Source organism: Ascaphus truei, chromosome 15 (genome assembly GCF_040206685.1).
Source record: "Ascaphus truei isolate aAscTru1 chromosome 15, aAscTru1.hap1, whole genome shotgun sequence".
NCBI lineage: Eukaryota > Metazoa > Chordata > Amphibia > Anura > Ascaphidae > Ascaphus > Ascaphus truei.
This window is the reverse complement of record NC_134497.1, coordinates 43173689-43197214: the sequence shown is the minus strand read 5'-3', so window position 1 is coordinate 43197214 and position 23526 is coordinate 43173689. Positions and strand designations below refer to the sequence as shown.

The 23526-nt window shown below is 42.9% G+C and overlaps 1 protein-coding gene across 6 annotated transcripts in view; it reads left to right on the top strand.

The window, feature by feature from the left end:
* LOC142466875 (uncharacterized) overlaps window positions 1–20841 on the top strand; it is a 58340-nt gene extending 37499 nt beyond the window's left edge. For all 6 annotated transcript variants that reach the window (XM_075572432.1, XM_075572436.1, XM_075572430.1 and 3 more), the window contains one exon: window positions 18716–20841. In XM_075572432.1, coding sequence (XP_075428547.1) covers window positions 18868–20589 — 1722 coding nt within the window. In that variant the 5' untranslated portion in view covers window positions 18716–18867 and the 3' untranslated portion in view covers window positions 20590–20841. The remainder of the gene's footprint in view (window positions 1–18715) is intronic.
* The last annotated feature ends 2685 nt before the right edge of the window (window positions 20842–23526 follow it).

The window sequence follows — 23526 nt, the reverse complement described above, 5'->3', positions numbered from 1 at the left end:
CTGAGTGTTGAGTTACCCTGCCGGGAGTGAAAGAAATATTCCACTGCAAAGAATGTTGTTTTTTTCTGCAAGTAAAAAGTTTGCTTATGTATCTTGGGAGCAAAACAGACACCCAAAGTGTGGAGTGGGAATGCTATATTACCCAAAGAGGAGACTGAAAATTACTGAACTCAAACAGAAAACCACATTATTTGGTTGAAGCAGAGAGATTGCACCTAGCAAGTAAATGGTGTAAAGCAAATAGAAGTTTTTACCTAGCAACTACACATTCAGCATACCTAATGAGAGATTATACCTAGCAAGTAAATGGTGTAAAGCAAATAGACTTTTTACCTAGCAACTGCACATCTTGTATACCTGATGAGAGAAAATGCATGCACAGTACTGCTGATATTGTAAAACTTATCCAAGAAAGAAACATTCTACAGAGATGCCTGTGAGAGCTACGACCTCTACATGCAAAATATGCCCACCTGTAGGACTACCACAATTGGGGGTTCTAGCAAATACAGTGGCAACAGCTGCAATAGCGCCTCCTGAGGTCAGGAAGAAAATGACACCTGATAGCCTAAAAATGGAGGACAAGATGCAGCGTTCCTGTAATGAACCCTACCCCACGGAAGAGTGGCCCTTCCAGTCCAATAAAGAGAAAGACATCTCTTATGGGGAACCCGAACCGAGTCACACCCACAAAACACCCCAAGAATGGTGGGGGTGCCTGAACTCGGCACGAGCAGAAAAGACCGCTCCCTTTGATAACGAATATGATCAGCAGGAGACAGAGCGGGAGCAGTGGATCACCGAATATTTCCGTCAGCTATTTCAGTTGCAAGAAAAGCCGGGTGGATCCAGTGACGCTGCTAAAATTTCAAATAAAGGAGACCCCAGTATTCCTGATGGGACGGAGTCTTTTAAAACAAAAGGGCGGAAAAAGAAAAAGAAAAGCGGTTCTTCACTTACCGTTGAAGGAACAGACACGTCCGCAGATCCTGTGGAGGAAAAGGGGGGCCGAGTTGCCCTGCAGCCTAGAGAAAATGGAGAATTCGTCCCGCGGTTAACCGAATAGCCAGAGGGCCCAAGGCAGAAGTCGTGTACCCCAAAGAAGTGTCTGTCCGGTGCCAACAGTGAGGAACCCTCAACCAACCATCCCAGGGAAGTGGAGCCGGAACCAGTGAGTGACGATCCCTTGACCAACCCTGAAGATGCCCTGAAAAATGCCAGGCATGATTGTGATATGCTCCGTGAACAATTGAAACAAAAGGAAGATGGTTACACAGAGCTACAGAAAAATAACGTGAAGCTACAGGAATATGTGCTCGCAATGTACTCATTAGCCAGGACAGAATTGGACGATCTCAAGACTGAGCTAGATACTGCAAATGCTACTATTTCCGCCATGGATGAAAAGCAGAGCCAATCTGATAAAATGGTGGCTACGCTAAAGCGGAAGTATGAGGAGGCACTGAAGCAGATGACCGTCTTCCAGCAAGAGGTTCACACGCTTCGCATAGAGCTGAATGCCTCACAACAGGAGGTCAAGAGTGTCCGGATAGAGGTGGACGTATCTCAGAAAGAGATTCAGACACTCCGCAGAGCACTGGATGCCTCACATCATGAGACCAACAGCTGCCGCACAGACCTGGAAGTTTCCAGAAAGGAACTACACAGTCTCACTGAGGAGCTGGACATTTCTAAAGAAACGATTGTCAATCTTAAAACAAATCTCCAAGTCTCCCAGAAGGAGCTTCAGACCCTCAACCTAGAGAAGGATGTCTCACGCCAGGAGACTGTCATTCTCAAAGCAGATGTGCGTAAATGGAAGGAGGACTGCAAAGAGGCCCTGAATAGTACAGAGACTGAAAAAGGAGAACATTTAAGATTACAAAGAAAAAAATTAAAACTCAAAGAAGAAAATTTTCATTTGACAAACGACGTCAAGGAAAAAAATGAAAAGCTGCACGAGCTTAAAGAAATAAATGGACTTTTGGAAGGTGAGAAGTTTGAAGCAAAGCACCGACTGCAGAACCAACTGCAAGGTCTGCGTACACACCTCGAGAAGGCCGAGGAGAAGCAGCGAACTCTGCAGGAAGACAATCTGCAGGCTGTTAAAGAAATTCAAGTGCTGCAGGAACGTCTGATGACCAAGTACGTCCCCGCAAAGCAGCATGAGAAACTGAAGGCTACCCTGAGCGTCACCAAAGCATCGCTAGAGGCCAAGCTTAGAACCCAGGTGACCCGGCACAAAAGGGAGCACAAGAAGGTCCAGAAACTAAAACAAGTAACTGTGGCCCGAGCAAAGAAATTCATAGTGCTTCACAATGCAATAAAAATGTGGAAAAAGTTCAGAGAAAGCAAAGCATGCAGATAAATTCCCTGAGAAGAGACTTGCAAGATGTACTCAAAAACAGGGATCTCTCGCGGATGAGATTACAGTCCTACAAGGACAAGTATTGACCCTGACTAAGCGTCAGTATCCCACAGCCACAAAAACCCATGAAGACAAGGGTACAGTGAGAGCTGGGAATACCGCTCATCTGATAGACAAGGTTGCAAAATTTGAACCACCTAAACAAGCACTAGCAAAATCTTCAGCCACCCAACAGGCAACAAAAGAAGGTACACGTGCTGAATAAAACCAGAAGAATCCTTAGCTGATGAAGCTGAAAAGATGGGACATTCTCTGGAACTGGGTGTGGAATTGCAACTTAACCCCAAAGAGGCTGAACTAGCATCCCCATTGAGTGGGAAAGGGCAGAGAGACAGCTTCAAGAGCGGAAAACTCAAAGGGCTATTATTAAACGCTCTGCAACTGCTGCCACACAGTATGCCTACAATAAGACGAGCACCCGACGCGAGGGAAATCTCATAACCGCGCACGGAAAAAAAAGACTATACTTAGAAAAAGTCCTCCTCGAGCGACTGAGGGGTGCTGATCTCAAGCACCTTCAGGAGGAGACACGAATAAACTGGAGAAAGGTCTTCAATCCCAGCAGGACTGAGGGTTCTCTTCTTGCATCCACTCTCATTCAAGTCACAGAGATATCTAGAATGAGAGTGGAAGGATGGGCTTTGGCCGAGGCAAGCCCGAGCTTCCCACAAACAGTGGAGGTATGTAACAGGGGAGTTATCCCTGTTCAAGTAATGTGCCTCTAATCCAGCAGTGTGGTGGTTAACTGCTGGTAGTCAATTAACAAACACCACCTGCCTGATAGCTTACAAAAGAGGGAAAAACGGAGCACCATGTCCAGCAATGAAAGAATAACAGCCATCAGGAAGCGTTCCCATAAACAAGCTAATTTAATGGATGCAGGTTAAATACAACACACACCAATGCGTTTCGGACTATAGATAGTCCTTTATCAAGGTGAATACACATATCACATACACAATACAATTTATACAGAACCTGGCATGGCGGGAACCAACCGCAAACACTTCTGGGCAGGTCACCTGACCAGTGACACACACTACCGGGAGGTGCAAAATGAATACATGACCGTATCCGACGTAAACGTCATTGCACAATCGGACCTGAGGTGCCTGATGTGAGCGTCCGTGAGGAACGCGCATTGCTGGCATACTACTCAGAGTCCAAGGAAAGAATAGCGCATGACGTAACCACGTCGAACAGCACGTGAAGGCATCACAATGCATCATGTTGCTAAGCGACAGGCCCCCGTCAGTCAGGAGGATAAAAAACTTTATTTAAACTTACAAACAAATATTGTTAAAATCAGGAATGGAAATTAAAAACAACTAATTCACTAATTACCAAAGCAACCTCAAGTGTTGGGTATCTTTAAATCGTGACACATTTGTGCAATGTTAGTGAAGATTAGGAACAACTTAATCACATATTTATAAACAAATTAGTAATAAAGATAATATGATAAACCTATTGTGCATTTTATATTGTACATGCAGTTGTTCTAAATCTTCTATAGAGAACAAAGAAACGGATACATTTAGTAACATTATTCAAAATTGACTGGAAATTTTTCAAATTAGGCAGACGGTCCTCAGGCCTTAGGAATAAATCTGTTTTCTATCCCTTACACATGAAGGGTCATTGTCTCACAACATTTGAACAGTTAATGGAACGTGATCTGTTTTTTCTGGCTAGGGGCTATACTTTTTCCATTATGCCGTTACATCAAAGATTAGACAAACTTACATAGGGAGAAAGAGTGGCATTAAATGCTTTGAAGGCAAACAAATCCTTGGTGATCAAAGGCGCGGACAAGGGGGGAGCAATTGTTGTGCTTAATCAAACTGATTATAAAACTGAGGCACTGCGTCAATTGAATGATCACTCCTCCTATGTATTACTTAGAGGCGATCCAACTACAACCTTTATTAAGGAATTGAGAACTCTTCTTGAGGAAGGTTCTTTATTGGGTGCCTTGGATGCCAAGGAGTTGGAATTCCTATTTCGTCCCTATCCTGTTATCCCCATCTTCCACCATCTCCCAAAGATCCATAAGATGTTTCTCTCCCCACCTGGGAGGCCAATTGTCTCTAGTATTGGATCTTTGGGAGATGGTGTTTCAAGATATGTTAATCATTTTTTGCAGTCAATTGTTCAGGGATTGCCTTCATACATTAAGGACAGCGGTGACCTAATGGCCCAATTGGACTCCATTAGATGGGAAACAAATTTTATTTGGCTTACTATGGATATTACTTCCTTGTACACAGTCATAATGCATGAGCACGGGTTGGCAGCTGTCAGATTTTATTTGCAACAATCAGATCTCTCACCAGCACAAAGCACTTTTATTTTAAATGCAATTCGGTTTTTACTAACACACAATTATTTTATGTTTGATGGGAGTTTTTATCTCCAGACACGTGGTACCGCTATGGGCACGAGTTTTGCCCCCTCCTATGCCAACCTATTTTTAGGTTGGTGGGAGTCGGTCCACGTGTTTGGAGATAAAAATCCCTATAGACACTTTATCACTTTTTACAGGCGTTATATTGACGACCTTATTTTTGTTTGGAATGGGGATGAGCACTCACTTATTTTGTTCACTAATTATCTTAATAACAATTAATTTAATTTAAAATTCACTGTCAATCACGATTTTCATCACATTCACTTCTTAGATTTATCACTTTCTTTTTTTTTTTTAACTTGTCATTTTTATTGGTTTTACAAGTATGTTACAGCCATAATACATTGCCGGATCAAAATTGTGTCATGCATTTTCAAGATCTGATCTGTATAACGACTGTGGTACATTCAATTACAGTAGCATTTTGACCGTGAATATTAAAAATAATAAATAACTAAAGAGAAAAGGGGACGGTAGGGAGGAGGAGGGGATGGGGGGGAGGGGCGGGGGGGAATGCCGGACTGCCACGATACCATACCGAGTCTTCGGGGTCGTTCTGCTATCAATAATTGCCTAGGATGTAACTATTCTCCGCTGGATCCTGTGGGTTTTGTATGTGATTGAGCCTTTCCGGAACTCCTGTCTGTTACTGCATTACAGGAGAACGCATTTTAATATTATCAAAGCAATATTGTGGATCTTACTACCCCTGGGATGTCTGTCTGTGCCAACCATGGTGACCAGACTTTTAGAAAATTATCGCCAGAGTCGTTAACTAAACTTGTTAACTTCTCCATCTGGCAGACGAACCAAATTTTGTTTCGAATCTTGGAAATTGAAGGAATTTCACGTTGCTTCCATATAGCTGCGATCTCGCACCTCGCTGCTGTTGCAAAGTGAGCAATAAGTTTAAGGTCTGCTTTTGAGATTCCCCTATGGGCTCTACCCAATAAGAAGAGCCCTGGGTCGAATGGAATTTTGAGGCCCAAAATCCTCTCAAGCCAATCTCTGATTGTATGCCATAACGGGGCCAGTCGAGGGCAGGACCACAGCATATGTAACAGATCCGCCGGTTCTCCGCATTGTCGAGGGCACAGTGGGGAGATCCCTTTGGAAAATTTCGATAATTTGAGTGGGGTCAGATACCACCTCATCAGGACTTTATATGCGTTCTCCTTCAATGTTGTACATATTGAGCTATGCTATCTGAGTCCATGAATCTTCATCTATAGTCTCACCGAGATCTGCTTCCCATTTTAACATGTATCCTAATTTTTGCGTGACTTTGGCAGCTGAACCGACCACTTCTCTATACAACTGCGATGTGAGTCCCTTAGTTGTTGTCTCTTTGAGACAGAGCTTTTCAAATATTGTCAATGGGGGATGTGGGCTAGTTTTGTTATAAAATGCTCTGATCTGGAGGTACCTAAAAAATTCGGAGTGCGGGATCTTTTTATCTGTTCTAATTTGGTCAAATGTTATAATTTTGTTTCCTCCGTCCAGATCTTTAAGTCTTGAGATATGATTGTGTTTCCATATTATAAAGTTTGCACTATCTAGACCTGGAGCAAAGTGTGGATTCCCCCATAGGGGCGTCATCAATGTATTTTTGGTGGTAAGGCCACATTTGAGTTTTACAGCATCCCAGATTGCTAGTGAATTGGTCATTGAGGATAGCGGCTGTTGTATAGCTTTTAATCTCGCTATTTTTGGGGTCCACATCAGGTGGCTCAGCTCCAATGGGAGCAGGCCGTGCTCTCGACTGCTACCCACCTTTTCGAATCGGGGTTTATCTGCCATTGAGAGATTTGACAGAATTGGGCCGCTCTGTATTATGATACCAAGCAAGGTACTGCCAGGCCACCTTCTGTCGGTTGTTTCAGTAATGTTTGTTTGTTAATTCGTGCCTTCTTACCCCCCCATATAAATTTGGATAAGGTGGCTTGTAACTTGCTAATTTCTGTCATATTCAGGGGGACTGGGAGTGTTTGGAAAAGGTACAGAATGCGTGGGAGTAGATTCATCTTTATACTGTATATTTTGCCTATCCATGATATATTAAATTTTGACCAGCGCCTTAAATCTTCTCTCGGAGTTCGAATGAGCTTGGGGTAGTTAGCTTTGTATAATTCCCGGTAAGTACGGGGAATAAAGACCCCTAGATATTTGATCGCTTTGTTTTGCCACCAGAAGTTAAAATTAAGTGATATAAGCTTTTCTTCAGCTTTCGGGATCGTGATGTTTAAGGCCTCTGATTTCGTTTGGTTGATCTTGAACCCTGATATTTTGTTAAATTTGTCCAGCAAGCTGATGAGATTGGGGAGAGAGGTGAGGGGCTTGGATAAAATCATAAGGACATCGTCCGCATATAGGGCCATTTTGTGAATTTGAGTTTCGATTTCAATCCCTGAAATATCCGGGTTATCCCTTACTTGGGCCGCGAGGGGCTCCATACACATGGCAAAGAGCAGGGGGGATAAGGGGCAACCCTGTCTTGTTCCACTTCTGATCTTGAAGGGATCCGAGGGGAACCCTTGGTGAATAACTCTAGCTGTTGGGCCTGCGTAGAGTGCCATTATGGCTGTGATTAAGTGACTATCGAATCCAAATGCTCCAAGCGTATCTTTCAAATATGCCCAGTCGATCCTATCAAACGCCTTTTCGGCATCTAGACTTAACACCATAACTTTTACTTTGTTGGAATTGGCTATTTCTAACAGATCGATGATTCGTCGGATGTTATCGGCCGCTTGTCTATCTTTAACAAAGCCGACCTGATCTGGGTGTATTAGTCTAGGTAGGATCTGACTTAAACGGTTGGCAATTAATTTAGCATATATTTTGATATCTGTATTGATGAGTGAGATGGGCCTATAACTCTTACAATCTAGGGGATCTTTTCCTGGTTTATGGATTATTGATATCGACGCTTGGAGCATATGTTCGGGGAAGGGGCTGCCCGCCAGAACTGTGTTGAATACTTTGAGCAGGTAGGGGGCTAATATTTCACTATATTTTTTATAATATAAGCCTGAAAAGCCGTCTGGCCCTGGTGCCTTTGACACCTTCAGGTTACTAATGACTAGGGAAATCTCTTCTAAAGTAAAATCTCTGCCCAAGACCTCTCTCTCCTCTGCCATCAATTTCGTTAGGTTAGAGTTGGCGAGAAAATTTCCCCGTGCTCTATCTGTTTGAGGATTATGCGCTATTTTATCTCCATTATAGAGATTTTCGTAGTACATTTTGAATTCTTCTACAATGACTTTAGGGTTACCTGAAATGACGCCTGATTTATTCCTAATAGCTTGGATGTTATAGTTTGGAGTTTTGTATCTTAATTTGTTCTCAAGCATAGTATCTGGCTTGTTCGCTTTATCAAAAAACATCCTCTTTGACCAATTCAATGAAGTGTCAGCCTGGGAGGTTAACAACAGATTGAGCTCGATTTTTACATCTTTCAGTTTTTTAAGGATACTGGGGTTGTTGGTTTGTTTATGATCATCTGAAAGCTGCTTTAATTTAGATTGTAATAATCGGATCTTGGCCGTTCTTATTTTTTTCTTTCTGGAGGCTAAGCCAATGAGGACCCCTCTCAGGGTCGCCTTATGGGCCTCCCATAGGGAAAGCTGAGAGTCCACCGAGCCTGTGTTGTTCTCAAAATATTGCTTTATTTCTTCTGCAATTAATTGAGAGAATCCTGGGTCTTTCAGGAGGGATTCCCGGTCTATCTAGAGTTAATTGTGTGCATCTCAGCTCTATAGATGCGTGATCTGACCATGAAATATGGATCCCAGTATGGGAGATCTTTGGAACCAGTCTGCTAGAGATAAAGAAGTAGTCGATTCTGCTATATGTTGAGTGTGGGTGTGAAAAGAAGGTGTAGTCCCTATCATGAGGGTGCTGTTCCCGCCATATATCTAATAGGTGATTCTTTTTTAAACCCATACGCAGGGCATTTGGTATAGCCTTGGGATAACGCTGTGCTGGACCCGATCTATCAAGTTTAGGATTAAGAGCGATGTTGAAGTCACCCGCTACGACTAGTGGTCCTTGGGCGACTGTATGTAGCTTATTGAAGAAGGTTGTGAAAAATTGTGGGTCCTGACTATTGGGAGCATATAACGTTGCTAATGTAAGTATTTGGCCATTGATAGAACCTATCAAGATTAGGTATCTGCCCTCCTTGTCTTTGAAAGTTTTCTCCATTTGGAATGGGCACTTATTATGAAAGATGATTGCTACCCCTTGCTTTTTTTTGGTAGAGGATGAGGTATAGAATTGCCTGAAGTGCTTGTCAAGGTATTTCGGTGTACTCTTAGCGCTAAAGTGTGTTTCTTGGACTAGAATAATATCAGCCTGCCTTCTTTGATAATCTGCGCACGCTACCTTTCTCTTATTCGGGCTGTTCAGGCCTTTCACATTGTGGGACAAGATAATCAACCCCATGACGAGGTGATTTGGAGAACAAGTATAAGTGATATGTGTGGGGTGTGGTGTGGTGCCTTGTACCTTCACATCCAACGTCTTTGGTTTGGAGAAGTCTCTGGCATGGGCATCAACACAAGGCGGGCATCGCGGCAATCCAGCGGGAAGGAAGGGGGGAGGAAAGGAGACAAAAAACAACAACAAAAACAACTGCGGAGATCCAATTAAGGTCACAGACCTCTGTGGATCTCTTGCCTTTGGGAGAGCAAATTGTAAACAATTATCTGCACTCATTGTACAGCTGCCCAAGCTATTCTGGGCATGCTCCTCCTGAAGGACTTTGTGGTATGTCCTGTAGTTAGTCAGGGCATACCTTGTCGGCCACATAGCGGTAGCTAGGGAAGGAGGATTCCCCCCCTTCGACTCTTTTAAGAAAAATAACCAGTGCAAACTGTGTACTTTTTAACATTGAAATGAGTAAACTTTTAACCACTCTGTTTGGGATAGGGGAAACCTTGGATTAGTTGGGTAAACTATTATTAACTTTCTTGGCTGCAGTGACGCCATCTTGTTGACTACTCAGCTAATATGTGGGGAGATTTAGGCTACGGGGGCCCCGGTGGTGAACCACGTAAGCATACATTAACAGGGTGGGTGTCAACAGGAGGGAGGGTAGACCCTAGGGTATGCATCACTGTCTCTCTCTTCCGGTTGTCTCGATCTGTTTGCGCCCAATATATAACTAGTATAATAATATGTGGACATGAGGATGTCACTATCCTATGCCTCTCTCCTAGATCTATTGGTGAATCTATCTGGTGAGGTACCTCTCCCCCCCTAACCCTCTCGTAGATTACCTAACCGCCCCCCAACCCCTCTCCCCCCCCCCCAACCCCCAAGAAATAACAATGCGATCACTTAGATTATGAACTCGTCAGTGTCCACATCCCCGCAGAGGACAGCGGGAGTCCCCCCTCGTTCTCTGGGGCCGGCCCCCGCCGCGCACCCCTGCGCCGGTGTCATTCTGCGTCGTCGGGCACAGCTCTTTGCAGGGCGGGGGTAGCGGGGCGCGCAGACGGGAGAAGGAGGCAAGGGGCGGCCACGTTACTTGTGGTGGTAGGTCCCACCAATCGGGCTCTGCGCCGGGAGCGGAGGGAGCCATCCACGTCTGTTCCGCTCCGTGCTGTAGTGCTGACAGGAACACCAAGATGGCCGCCGTATGTTGTGCTGTGTAGAGTTGTCCCACGAGGACACCAAGATGGCCGCCGTTCTGAGCCAGAAGATTGAAGAACCCAACTTTATTGTTAACTTTCGCGAACAAACGCACAGTCCGGTGGTGTTGCCCTTTTAAGGCTTAATTGGTCTTTGACGGACATCAATTAAGGGACTTATCCTGCGATTTGCTGCGCTGGCGTGTCACTTTGTTCCAGCCCGGCTCGGGGGAGGACGCTTCTGCATCGTTCAGGTCAGTGATTTTTTCTTTTAGGCCCAGCTTCAGCAGGAACCGGTCTTGGTCTTCTGGGTTACGCAGGGTATGTGCTGTGCCATTCTTTAGGACCAGGAGACCGAAGGGAAAGACCCAACGGTACCTAATGCCCTTGTCTCTCAGGAGCCTGGTAACCGGGGTAAGAGTCTTACGTTTGAGCAGGCTGGTTGGCGAAAGGTCCTGAAAAATCAGGAGCTTGATCCCCTCAAACTCCACAGAGCCAGTGGCTCTAGCAATTTGGCACACTGCCTCCTTTATTCTGAATAAATGCAGGCGTGCAATAATGTCCCTTGGGGGGTCATTTGGCTGAGGTTTTGACCTGAGGGCCCGATGACACCTATCTAGGTGAAGATCTGCCTCTGGCCTATCTGGGAACAGGCTCGTCAGCCATTTTGTAATGAACTCCTCAGGGTCTGCAATTTCTTCAGGGACCCCCCTCACCCTGATGTTATTCCGGCGGTCCCGGTTCTCCGCATCTTCTTGGTTATTGGCAAGTTCATTCATTTGTGCCTGTAGGTTGGATGTAGTTTTCTCGTTTTTGCGGACTGATTTTATGGTAGCATCCAGCCGCGTTTCTATCTCGTCCGTTCTGGCGCCAATTCCGTTAATGTCCCTGCGGAGGTCAGAGAGTTCTGTGTGCATATATGCTTTAAGTTCATTACAGAATTCTCTCATGATTTTTCGGGTCCTCGCCTCTGTGTTCCGGGGTTCCGATCGTTCCTCCATATTTAAATCTTCATCCGACTCTGATCCTACACGCGGCGGTGAGGGTCCCACTATCTGTGTGCGCACCAGATCAGACTTATTGAAATAAGTCGTGAGTACGGCCGTGGCTTTGCCCGATTTTGGTTTGGTTTGCCTAGTTTCTGATTTGTAGATATCTACTTTTAAAGTGTTTCCACTGGTTTTATTGCGCTTTATTAGCTGTTAATATGTCGAAGGGGAAGGAGCTCTCCACTCACGCATCCATTCCCTTAGCCTTCGCGCATGCGCCCCCTCCCCTTCAGAACATTTTTAATGGGGCAAAGTCATTAAATTTTGCCATGGACTGCGGTGTCAATTGTTTGTATGCGAGCCACTTTAATAAAACTGCAATTTGATATACAGGCGTTATGTGGACATTATCTGGTGGCAAAGGCATGTATAGCTACTTTTGAGTGTTGCAATTATGCTACAGCAGCACCTTGGTAAGGTATCAGGCTGTTTTTTTATTTTTTGTGTTTATTTAATTATTTTCCTGGGGAAGCTGTACCTTTAATGCAGAAGGATGGCGGCCATTTTGGATCCGGCTGGATGCACGGAGCAAGACAGCAGCTCAGCTCAGTCTCCCTCCTCACAGCTGGGGTGGAGGGGGGTGCAGGAAGGTAGGAGGGGGGTGCAGGAAGGTAGGAGGGGGTGCAGGAAGGTTGGAGGGGGGTGCAGGAAGGTGGGAGGGGGGTGCAGGAAGGTGGGAGGGGGGTGCAGGAAGGTGGGAGGGGGGTGCAGGAAGGTGGGAGGGGGTGCAGGAAGGTGGGAGGGGGGTGCAGGAAGGCAAGTTCAGATGGACCCGCCGGCAGGGGCGATGGCAAGCCCAGTGCGCAGCTTCCTTTCTGTCACAGGGCAATGGCAGCCAATTTAGATGCCACACAGCGGAACCAGAGCCCTGCACTACCGCATGTCCCACCGACCGTCTCAACCCTCAGATGGGAGTTAGGTCGGAATGCTCCAGTGGTGCTGATTGCCGGAGGCCCGGCAGGAGGGGCAAATAATAGCCCGCGATTACCAGCGGGTCTCTGCAGTCTCTGCTCCCTCGGTTTCAAGCGCGGAACGGCGCCATGTTGTTTTGGCGGGCCCGGCTCTCCCTGCAGAGTATAATCACCTACCCCTGCTTTTCAAGGCTCTTATTCTCCTGGTTGGGTCACCTGCTCTGCTCCGACTTATATCCTGTTTAGGGGGGTTGTTTTGTGGGCTTTTTTGCTGTATAATGTCACTTTTTTTTTGCACTGAGGCACGGAGCTCGTGTTCCTCACGTCTGCCCTGCCTAGATTTATCACTTTCAATTGATATGAATAAAAATATTAGTACCACCGTAAATTAAATGCATGTAATACGTTTTTGTGGGCTGACAGCTGCCACCCCAAATCCTTAATTAAAGGAATACCAAAAGGCCAGCTCATTAGATTAAGAAGAATATGTACCAATGAGGATGAATTCCTTATACAATCCAAAGATCTGATGGAGCGGTTTGAGGCCAGAGGTTACCATAGAAGGGACTTAGACAAAGCATTTTTTGAAGTTCTTAACACAGATAGATCAGTTTTATTCAACAAATCTCAACAACCCACAACACACTCAAATTCCCCCTATTTCATTGTTCAATATAACAATCAAGCGAATCAGATTAGGGAAATAGTGAAGAAGCATTGGGGAGTGTTAGCTGCAGATCCAACTTTACACTCCATTTATGAGGAAGGACCAAAACTAGTTTTTAGAAAAGCAAAAACCATTGCTAATTATGTTTCTCCTAGTCTGTTTTCCTCGTCCAATGTTCCTGTAAGGAGTTTACCTAAGGGTAGTTACGCTTGTTCTAAATGCAAAGCGTGCAAGTATATGGCAGCTAATTCTGAATTTTTTTCAAATAAAACAGGTAAAAAATATCACATAAATTCTTTTATCAATTGCGATACCACACATGTGGTGTACTTGTTAAAATGCGGCTGTGGAAAACAGTACGTACTGTAGGAAGAACTATTCGGTGTTTAAAGGTGCGCATATTAGAACACCTTCGGTTGATCATTAAAAAGGATATTAACCATCCTGTATCCCTCCATTTCAGTAACTGTAACATGGGTGACGTGAAGAACATGTCATTTTTAGGTATTGAACACGTGCCGTGCCCCATCAGTGGAGGCAATAGATTAAACATCCTTAATAGAAGGGAACTCTTTTGGATCTTTAATCTACAAACACGTATCCCTAATGGTTTGAATTCCGATTGGGATATAGGATCCCTTCTTTTTGATACATGATTGTTATGCCATCCAATATCCTAAACCTCTATTTGTAAGTTCTTGCAAAGGCAGTAACACGAAGTATAGACAAAAAAGAAATATAATGCTCGCTGTATTTATAATGTGAATGTAATCTGATTGTGCCTTACACGTCTAGAATGACGGTGGGTGCAACTGATGAGCCCCTGAAGAATCTCCGTCAAGGAGGGAAACGCGTAGGGCGTTTTTGTCGTGGTGACGTCAGCGTGAGGGAACTGTGAGAGACTGGTAGTATTGTTACTTTGTATCCGTGTTCTCCTCTGTTGCTCAATTTTAACGGCGATCGTATCCAGGCTTAGCAGCCTCTCTCCACTCTGTGGTTTCGGTTTCAGCCTGTCTCTGCACTGTGACTCATTGTGTCAGTATGTTCTGTGGCTGGTATTTACTTAGTTGCACATAGTAGCGTTTTTACTGACTTTTATCATCAGTTCAGCCAGCCTGTCAGTATCTGATATACAGATTCACTTAGTCACCTATGAACTGATTTGTGATTTAACAAGTGTACTCTGTGTGCAGCTATCTTGCAGGGATTTTGTACTGACGGTGCTGATTATATTTGGACGGCATGTCCATAGACCACAGTATTAATTTACTGCTTTAGTCAATTAAGCAGAGTGTTTAGTAGCAGCTAAATTCTGTTTTTTTATAATTACTAGCCTCCTGATTTATCATCTGTGTTTAGTGTTTGTTGTATGTCATTGGGCGCAGAGTCAATCCACATACCACCAACCTGTTATTGATTTGCACATACAGTGATAATTACAATCTATTAGCTTAAACAATATATCTACTAGCAGTACACTGTTTTGGGCTATTTATGTCAATACAGGTTGGTTTGATCGGTATGCTGCACCACATGACGCACAATACACTTATATAGGGAAGGCGTTTTTGAGCTTTGACAGCAGGGTAACTCATTCCCAATTAAGGCCAATTGGTGTCAGTTGCTATTGCCATTGTATTTAGGCATAGCATATTCTATTATACACCGTGGCCATCTACCATCTCTCCATTCCTTCCCGCATAAGTACATTAATTATAGAAAATTATATTCACTATATGTTAAGAACCTATTTTATGTATTTTGTTAATAAATGTTAAGTTTTAATTGCCAAGGAGTGCACTACTTAATGAGCCTCTAGTTGTTAGGCGTCGGCAATAAATATGCCTTCACCTCCCAACTGTTGTTAATTTAAGTAACACGAAGTATCCTATTTAACATCTGTTAGTAATATTTCAGAAACATTTCATAAATAATTTATTTTGATTTATATATATAAAAAAAATTTCAGTCAATTTTGAATAATGTTACTAAATGTATCCGTTTCTTTGTTCTCTATAAAAGATTTAGAACAACTGCATGTACAATATAAAATGCACAATAGGTTTATCATATTATCTTTATTATTAATTTGTTTATAAATATGTGATTAAGTTGTTCCTAATCTTCACTAACATTGCACAAATGTGTCACGATTTAAAGATACCCAACACTTGAGGTTGCTTTGGTAATTAGTGAATTAATTGTTTTTAATTTCCATTCCTGATTTTAACAATATTTGTTTGTAAGTTTAAATAAAGTTTTTTATCTTCCTGACTGACGGGGGCCTGTCGCTTAGCAACATGATGCATTGTGATGCATTCACGTGCCGTTCGACGTGGTTACGTCATGCGCTATTCTTTCCTTGGACTCTGAGTGGTATGCCAGCAATGCGCGTTCCTCACGGACGCTCACATCAGGCACCTCAGGTCCGATTGCGCAATGACGTTTACGTCGGATACGGTCATGTATTCATGTTGCACCTCCCGGTAGTGTGTGTCACTGGTCAGGTGACCTACCCGGGAGTGTTTGCGGTTGGTTCCCGCCATGCCAGGTTCTGTATAAATTGTATTGTGTATGTGATATGTGTATTCACCTTGATAAAGGACTATCTATAGTCCGAAACGCGTTGGTGTGTGTTGTATTTAACCTGCATCCATTAAATTAGCTTGTTTATGGGAACGCTTCCTGATGGCTGTTATTCTTTCATTGCTGGACATGGTGCTCCGTTTTTCCCGTTTTTTCCTCTGATGTCTACTCACCGACGGAGGCACATTCAACCCTGGGCTACTGGATCTACAAACAGGACGATTACTGCACTACATTCAAGTGAGTCTGTTCCAGTTTAACCCCTTATGTCTTCAAGCAAATAGTATGTTTATTCTACTGGTCACCGGCAGGTGCAAATGATTTATCCTCACTACTGTGCTGAGTGGGATCATTTCCAAAACCAGGTTACATCCTTATAGACATTAATCATACAAGAGTTGCCTTACTCCAAGCAATATTCTACTTTGCCATTACAGTTGTTTCTTAGAGCACTATACAACACGTTTCTTCTGATGGCTTACAAAAGCCTGTCTTTTGAGACAGGAAGTGAGACTCCTTAGCTCATACCTGAGCTGAACTTTGGAGAGAGAGTAGAGATTGTCTTTGACTCTCAGAACCTGTCTTGAGCTCTGCCAGAAGACACAGCATAGCTGCTTTCAAGACACAGGGAAAACTTCTAAACCGGAATGCTGAGACACCCTGAGGAAAAAGGGGAGTTGAACCAGGAACAGAGAAGATTTTCCCTCCATGGAACAGATAAAAATGAAAGTCTTAAGAGACTTCTTATATCTGCTTATTTCATGCTATATGTTTTGGGGCTGGGAGACATGCTTATCTAAGGGAGTTGTGAACTGCATAGTATTTCACTAGAAATACTCCTAAGTGAATAGAAGCTTTGTTTAACCCTTTGTTTGGATGGTTTCCTGATGTTAAGGAAACAGGCGCCATAAAAAGCCTTATTTAATTTCACAATAACGAGTCTCCCTTGCATACCTCTGTGAGCGTCCGCCCACATGTGCTCTTTGCATAACCGTTGAATGCCCTAGGGTTTTCTGTATGATAAACAAGCAAAGGTTTTAGCTTGAAATCACCTGCAGCATTTGATCCAAGCAGAAGAGTCAGCCTGTCCTTTGCAACTTTAAAACCAGGCATACATTTTTCCTCTTTTGCAATGTAGCTTCTACTGGGCATTTTCTTCCAGTAGAGCTCAGTCTCATCAACATTGAAAACTTGACGTGCGCAATAGCCACCGTCCTCTATAATTTTGGCCAATGTAACAGGGAAGGTTTTAGCTGCCTCCTCATCAGCACTAGCAGCTTAACCGGTCACTTTAATGTTATGCAAGTTTGCCCTCTCTTTAAAACGCATAAACCAGCCCTTACTTGCAGTGTACGTTTCCTCAGTGGACCCTTCTCCATGCTGGTGCTTAATGTCCTCATAAAGACACAAAGCCTTTGCCTGAATTAAGGCTAAACTAATAAGCACATGCCTCTGGGATTGAACTTCCAGCCATATGATGAGGAGTTTTTTCTACCTCAGCAATATGCCCAACACGTTGCCTTATTGTTATACCTTGCATAGGAGCTGAGTCCTTGATCTGTTCCAAGATTCTTGCCTTATCTTTTATTATTGTCACAATAGTTGTGCGAGGTATATCCAAGGCACATCCAATTTCTGTGTTCGTGTCTCCTTTCTCAGAGCGCTTTATTATGTTTTGTTTGGTCTCCAAAGTAATAGATTTTCTAATCCTTTTTGGAGTAACAGCACTCTGCTTTTTGCTTTTATCAGACATGGTTAGGGCCTAAAATACACCACTATACCTTCACACAAACAGTTAAGAATGATTTCCCTAACCTGCAGCCTTCTGATTGGTCAATTGTAGCAATTTTGCAAAGCGTCGTAAGAGTGTCGGATAAGCCGTTCGGGCGTCGTAAAACGGGCCATAGGGATGTATTGACTAGCGTCGGATAAGCCGTTCGTTGTAAAACGAAACGTCGTAAAATGAGGACCGCCTGTATCTTCATTTCCTCAACAGCTAAGTACTGATACATTTGTGTATGTTTGTTTCAACGCAGGACATTTATATTCCAGTCCTCTTAGCTTGGGGGATTTTTGTATCACCTATCTGTGGCACTCTAGGGACTGTTTTAACTATTGTTATACATGATTTGTATGTGACAGTGTTCATTAATACACTTTGTTTACTTTTCTGTATACTTGAGTACTATTGTGGGATACTTTCTTTTTCTCTTGTGTTTCCATATATTTTGTCCCAAGCACCATCAGTGGCTGTTATATCATAGTTTATTACACTGATTTTAGTACAACTTATTGATCATAGTCTGTAACAGGCATTTCTCTTCGTGTTATATATATTATATCATTGTGTTTTATAAAATGCAATTTTTGTATTGTATGGGGGAGAATCAGTAACACAAGTACAGACTCCTTGTTCCCTAAAATAGAAACCCTTTAAACAATTGTACTGTTTAAAAAAATTAACACATCTCTGGAATTCACTGGATAATATTGGTATAGCTTAATTAAGTATGAATAACATCTGTGATGTCAAATACAATAATTGGACTTTTGGTTCCTGATTTAACAATGGAGATTTAGCAGAAAGTTGGGTCATCCTATAACTATTAGAGACCTGGTACATGGTGCGGGAACGGGAACACCCGGTGACTGATATTTTAGCTTCTAATGAGACACGTATTCTGCTCATTGTACAAACAGTTTTAAATTATACCTTTAGAACTGAAACTATCGACTTACTATCTATCAAAGGAGTTGAAAAGATTTCTGCCGCTTTAATTGGTGTTTTGCAGCTAGTGAGATTTCTTTTTAAATCGTTAAATATTATGATCCACTTTAAAATGTATGATCCACTACATCTATTCTCACGGCCCTAAAGCTGCACATGTTGTGCTAAATCCGTCATTTTTACAATGTACATCTACAATTTACTTTCATCCTGAACTTTTTGTGATATGCTAACTTACCTCTCCTCCATCACCTTTTGTAAGACAGTTTGTGTAACAGTGACTTTTTTTATCTCGTCTAGTACAAAGACAAGCACCAATAATCCACCCATGCCAGCACTTCACGGTTGCTTTTAGCAGTCAGGATTACCTCCTCAAACATCTGAAGTTCAAACACCCAAATGAGTATATGGAAAAGATGAGGACAGAACAATCTTGAAACATTCCAATAAACATGACAGAAAATGCATCTTTCAACCAGTCAAGGCAATTAATAAACATTGTAACTGCTTCTCATTCCAAAAAATATGTATTAACAACTGCCATAGGAAAAGATCTTGGCGAAAGTGGGAAGAGTCTGACTTGGTTATCAGACCAGAACCTACAGAAGAGGACACAGACTGGGGAGAGACCGCATGTATGTGGGGAATGTGGAAAGGGATTTAGTCAGTTATCCCACCTGAACACACACAAGAGGACACACACAGGGGAGACACCGCATGTATGTGGGGAATGTGGAAAGGGATTCAGCTACTTATCCAGCCTGAACAGACATAAGAGGACACACACTGGGGAGAGACCACATGTATGTGGAGAATGTGGAAAGAGATTTAGTCGGTTATCGAGCCTGAACATACACAAGAGGACACACACAGGGGAGAGACCGCATGTATGTGGGGAATGTGGGAAGGAATTTAGTAACTATTCCAGCTTCATCAGACACAAGAGGGAACACACAGGGGAGAGACCGCATATATGTGGGGAATGTGGGAAGGGATTTAGTCGGTTATCCAATCTGAACACACACAAGAGGGTACATACAGGGGAGAGACCGCATGTATGTGGGGAATGTGGAAAGGGATTCAGCTCCTTATCCAGCCTGAACACACACAAGAGGACACACACAGGGGAGAGACCGCATGTTTGTGGAGAATGTGGGAAGGGATTTAGTCAGTTATCCAGCCTGAACATACACCTGAAGACACACACTGGGGAGAGACCGCATGTATGTGGGGAATGTGGGAAGGGATTTAGTGTGTCATCCAACCTGGACACACACAAGAGGACACACACAGGGGAGAGACCGCATGTATGTGGGGAATGTGGGAAGGAATTTAGTAACTATTCCAGCTTGATCAGACACAAGAGGGAACACACAGGGGAGAGACCGCATATATGTGGGGAATGTGGGAAGGGATTTAGTCAGTTATCCAATCTGAACACACACAAGAGGGTACACACAGGGGAGAGACCGCATGTATGTGGGGAATGTGGGAAGGGATTTAGTGTGTCATCCCACCTGAATGTACACAAGAGGACACACACAGGGGAGAGACCACATGTATGTGGGGAATGTGGGAAGGGATTTAGTGAGTTGTCCCACCTGAGCATACATAAGAGGACACACACAGGGGAGAGACCGCATGTATGTGGGGAATGTGGGAAGGGATTTAGTGTGTCATCCAGCCTGAACAGGCACAAGATGACACACACAGGGGAGAGACCGCATGTTTGTGGAGAATGTGGGAAGGGATTTAGTGTGTTATCCAGCCTATACATACACAAGAGGACACACACTGGGGAGAGACCGCATGTATGTGGGGAGTGTGGGAAGGGATTTAGTGTGTTATCCAGCCTATACTTACACAAGAGGACACACACTGGGGAGAGACCGCATGTATGTGGGGAATGTGGGAAGGGATTTAGTGTGTCATCCAGCCTGGACACACACAAAAGGACACACACAGGGGAGAGATCGCATGTATGTGGGGAATGTGGGAAGGAATGTAGTAACTCTTCCAGCTTGACCAGACACAAGAGGCGACACACAGGGGAGAGACCGCATGTATTTGGGGAATGTGGGAAGGGATTTAGTTGGTTATCCAACCTGGACACACACAAGAGGACACACAAAGGTAAGAGACCTTTCACTAAAGCTAGGCATGATAAGGGATAACCAGCGACTTAGACGCTCACATACAAGTGCACACGTGTATCTGTGTTACGCTAAATCACAATGAAAAGTGACTTTAGTTTATGTTGCATAAAACGAAGATTTTAAAAGAATAAAAAGTTATAACTTTTTAAATGCAAGTTATATGTATCATTCTTATTGTAGTTTGATTTAAAGAAAAATGTTCTTAATAATTTTTTTATATTTCCATGCTATTGTTTCTAATAAAGTGTGCGTTCCCCATTATGCTGAAGCGGTCTGTAGCCTCCCTTAGCTGTGAATTTAAATTGTTTCGCCGGGACCAATGGTATGGGGTTCATTTAAAGGGTTTTAGGGTAAGGGCTTAAGGTAGGGTTTTTTTGGGGTAAGAAGGCTACGGATATAGGGGTTTTAGGGTTGGGGGGTTAGGCACTTAACTTAGCGGCGAAGTGGCCAGTGTTGGGGCGAGTTGTGGTGATACGGCCATGACCAAATGTCCTAGTATGGCCTGTGAAAACTGAGGTGGAGAACAGAGACAGAAACTAACGTCCCCAGTGAGTGACATCAATGCAGCCGCCTTTACATACTCCAAATACAAAGAAACAACATATGGGGCACAGATATAGAAAAAAATGTAATGCCATTTATTGAAACAAAATACTTTAAAAATCACTCACATAAGTGTTGTTAAATTCAGGATGCCAGCAGCTGGAGTCCTTGCAAGCCTGGATGCCGGAGAACCTTTATTATCACTGCTTTCTGCCTCCTTCAGTGCCTCTGTGCCCACTGGTTCTTGGTCTCTTGTTGATGTTTGTCAGGGTCTGGGCTTGACAGAGCACACAGCTACCCCTGCTTGTCCACAGGTGTCCCTGCAATGCTCCCTCTCTGCTCCCTTCACCGTCACAGTAGTCCTGTAACGTAACCGGAAGTGACGTCTACCTCTGGACGTGGGGGTTCCTCTCGGGCACTGAGGCAATCTACTTGGCTGTTGATCCTCAGTTCTCCTTCCGGCTGTAAAACTGCTGCAACGGCTGAACTCCTGTAGTGCTGCTGCTGCACCAATAGATCCAACGCGTTTCCTCCAGGTGAATGTGGCATCGTCAGGGATACGGTATGTCAAATGGTGTGCATGTGAAAAATCAATAGACTTCCACATTTCAACATCAATAATTAACAATGTTGCTAGAATATATCTTGAACGGAAGCAAAATAAATTTACAAATCGACAATAGTTCAAATGTATTTCTTAATGAATACTAAGCATATTATAAAATATACTGATATATATATTTTTTTAAATATATATAAAATTGTATGAATAAAATATAAATGAATGTGAATCAGATAAAAAAAGGGAGGAGGGGATGCAGCTACAGAATAAAATATCATCTTTCTTCCATAGTTTATATCTTGTTATCTGCTTGCTTACATTTCTTATTGGAATGCTGCTAGATCCAACTCTCTTCATTCAAACCTCCTGGATGCTGTGTTTGGAGTTTGAAAATCCAATAAATCTCTTGTTTTCTTAGATTTCCTAATCGATCCCCTCTTCGTGTGATTTGTTTAATCTGTTCTAAACCCATCATTTTTCAAATCTGATGGGTCTTTATTGTGTTTTATATGCAAAGTGTCGTGAGAATCCATGTCCTTGATAACCTTTTAGTATATTCCTCTTTTTTTCAAGGAATCTTTCCTTCATTGTTCTCATTGTGCGGCCAATGTTTTGCAGGCCGCATTTACACGTGAGCATATATACCACATAATTAGAGTTTTAGTTTATATGTCCCTTAACTGTGAAGGTCTCATTGGGGACTCTAGACTTGAACACCTTTTCTTTATTCATACTATATGGACATGTCAGGCAAGTCCCATGACCACATCTGTATGTATCATTGATGATACTTGGATGCTATGTACCCGGGCCATTCACATCATTTTTTGTAGGTTCTTTTTTCCTACTGAGGGCAGTTGGTGCCAGTATGTTTTTAAATTCCTCGCTTTTTTTAAAACAATATCTGGCATCTCTGTTACATTTTCCTTCAATACTGCATCATTTCTGAGGATATGCCAGTGCTTCCTAATATCTTCCCTATTTCTGGTGCTGCCCTATTATGTTTTGTAATGAACAAGACATTATGGAACTAGAGAGAGTGCAGAGAAGAGCAACCAAATTAATAAAGATGATGGACAATCTAACTTATGAGGAGAGACTAGCTAAATTAGATTTATTTACATTAGAAGAGAGGCGTCTAAGAGGGGATATGATAACTATATACAAATATATTCAGGGACAATACAAGGAGCTTTCAAAAGAACTATTCATCCCACGGGCAGTACAAAGGACTCGTGGCCATCCCTTAAGGTTGGAGGAAAGGAAATTTCACCAGCAACAAAGGAAAGGGTTCTTTACAGTAAGGGCAGTTAAAATGTGGAATTCATTACCCATGGAGACTGTGATGGCAGATACAATAGATTTGTTCAAAAAAAGGTTGGACATCTTTTTAGATGAAAAAGGTATACAGGGAAATACCAAATAAGTATACATGGGAAGGATGTTGATCCAGGGATTAATCCGATTGAAGGAATTAATTTTTCCCCTTAATGGGGTTTTTTGTTTGCCTTCCTCTGGATCAATAAGTAAGTATAGATATAGGATAAAGTATCTGTTGTCTAAATTTAGCATAGGTTGAACTTGATGGACCTACGTCTTTTTTCAACCTCATCTACTACAGTATGTAACTATGTAACAAACACTTGTCGGTTGTTACGTCATTCTTTTTTTTGTGTGTTATTTGTACTGTATGTGAATGTTGTATAAGTGACAGCCTATCCGTCTTGCGTGCTCTTTCGACTGCATCAGCAATGATTTTTTGGTTATAACCTTTTTCCCTAAACTTAATTGTTAAAACCTCTGCTTGTTCATTAAAATCTGTTTCTCTGGTGCAGTTTCTTCTTAATCTC